Here is a 1,327-nt window from a genome sequence, read left to right as displayed (position 1 = left end):
CGCCCGCCGGCCCCGGGCCCGGCACGGTCAAGTTCAGCTCCTCCGCCGGGCTCCAGCCGCATCGCTGGCTCAGCTCGGCCACGCCCGGGCTCAGGCAGCGGTGGTCCGGGGTGAAGGCCAGGAACACGATGCCCACGTAGACGGGGGCGAACAATGCCGAGAGCAGGCACAGGGGCAGGAAGACCAGCTTCTGGAACAAGCCGAACTCCCCGATCTGCTGCAGGATGTCATCTATGGTGGACATGATGCAGCCAGCACTCACATTGCTCTGACTGGACCTGCGTGGCCGCAGAGGCCAGGGTCAGTGTTCACGTGGGTTTCTCTGCTGCTTTGAAATCAAGTTGCTGTCTAAGCATGATACACCTGGACGCCAACCAATTAGAAATAATCTTTTACCCCGTGGTGCTGACTTCACGCACAGGTGGAAGGCGGGAAGATGGCTGCCAAATTGTTCGCTCGGGGAGGAAGCAGGTCACCAAGCTGAGGTCCTAATTTTCCTGAGTTAGAGCTCACTCACAGAGGAGAGAGCCAGAGGCAGCCATGTCAACGCCCAGCCGTCTCTAGGCCTCTTTCAAAGAGATCTATCTATTCGAATACTGCCTTTTACGATCCAGATAAATCAAAGACAGCCCACCGACAGCCAGGCCCAGCCGCAGGGGCTGTGGAACCCCGCAGCTCAGGGGCGCAGCCAGCTCCCGAGCTCGCCTCCGCCGAGCGCTGTGTTTGCCTTCCAGATGCCAGTTCTGTTTGCCTCTCAGGAGTCCGAAGGCCAGAATGTCATGGAAAAGGGGACCGTGAACAACCACAGGCCAACACCATGGGCCAGGGCCAGGTAAACCAGAGACCGTCAGGGATGAAAGCATCGGCCCCCTCTTTGAGGCACCTGCTCGGGGCTCAAACATGTGTCGCCTGATTCCTTCTCATGACAGCCTTCGACACAGATGCTGTTACTGTCCCCCCGGCACAGCGGGAAAACGGAGGCTCAGGGAGGTAACGGCAACTGTCCAAGTTCACGCCGTCGTTGAACTTGAACTGCTCCACAGCAAGATCTCTCAATCTATGAAGCTGTCTTTGGCTCACCGGCTTGTGTGCTGGCTTATTTGTTGACTCAACAAATATTCGCCGAGTTCCTGTACATCTCAAGCAGTGCTAGGCCCTGGGACACAGACAGAGCGGTCCCTAACTCCAAACAGCTTACAGTCCACAGGGGACGGACTCGCAAAGGGACGGCAGCAGGCAGAGGGCACTCGGGGAGCCCCCTAATTGGACCCTCAGCCTGACGTGCTCCTTACACCCTGTGTGTGTGTGTGTGTGTGTGTGTGTGTGT

The 1,327-nt window shown here is 58.1% G+C and overlaps 1 protein-coding gene across 1 annotated transcript in view; it reads right to left on the bottom strand.

The window, feature by feature from the left end:
- Positions 1-244, bottom strand: part of LOC111731701 (solute carrier family 22 member 1-like) — a 3,625-nt gene extending 3,381 nt beyond the window's left edge. The window contains exon 1 of the mRNA XM_023523444.1: positions 8-244. Within this exon, the coding sequence (XP_023379212.1) occupies positions 8-244 (237 nt within the window). The remainder of the gene's footprint in view (positions 1-7) is intronic.
- Between the last annotated feature and the right edge of the window lie 1,083 nt (positions 245-1,327).

The sequence above is a fragment of the Pteropus vampyrus genome, unplaced genomic scaffold, assembly GCF_000151845.1.
Source record: "Pteropus vampyrus isolate Shadow unplaced genomic scaffold, Pvam_2.0 Scaffold392, whole genome shotgun sequence".
Taxonomy (NCBI): Eukaryota; Metazoa; Chordata; class Mammalia; order Chiroptera; family Pteropodidae; genus Pteropus; species Pteropus vampyrus.
This window is presented reverse-complemented; position numbering and strand designations above follow the sequence as displayed.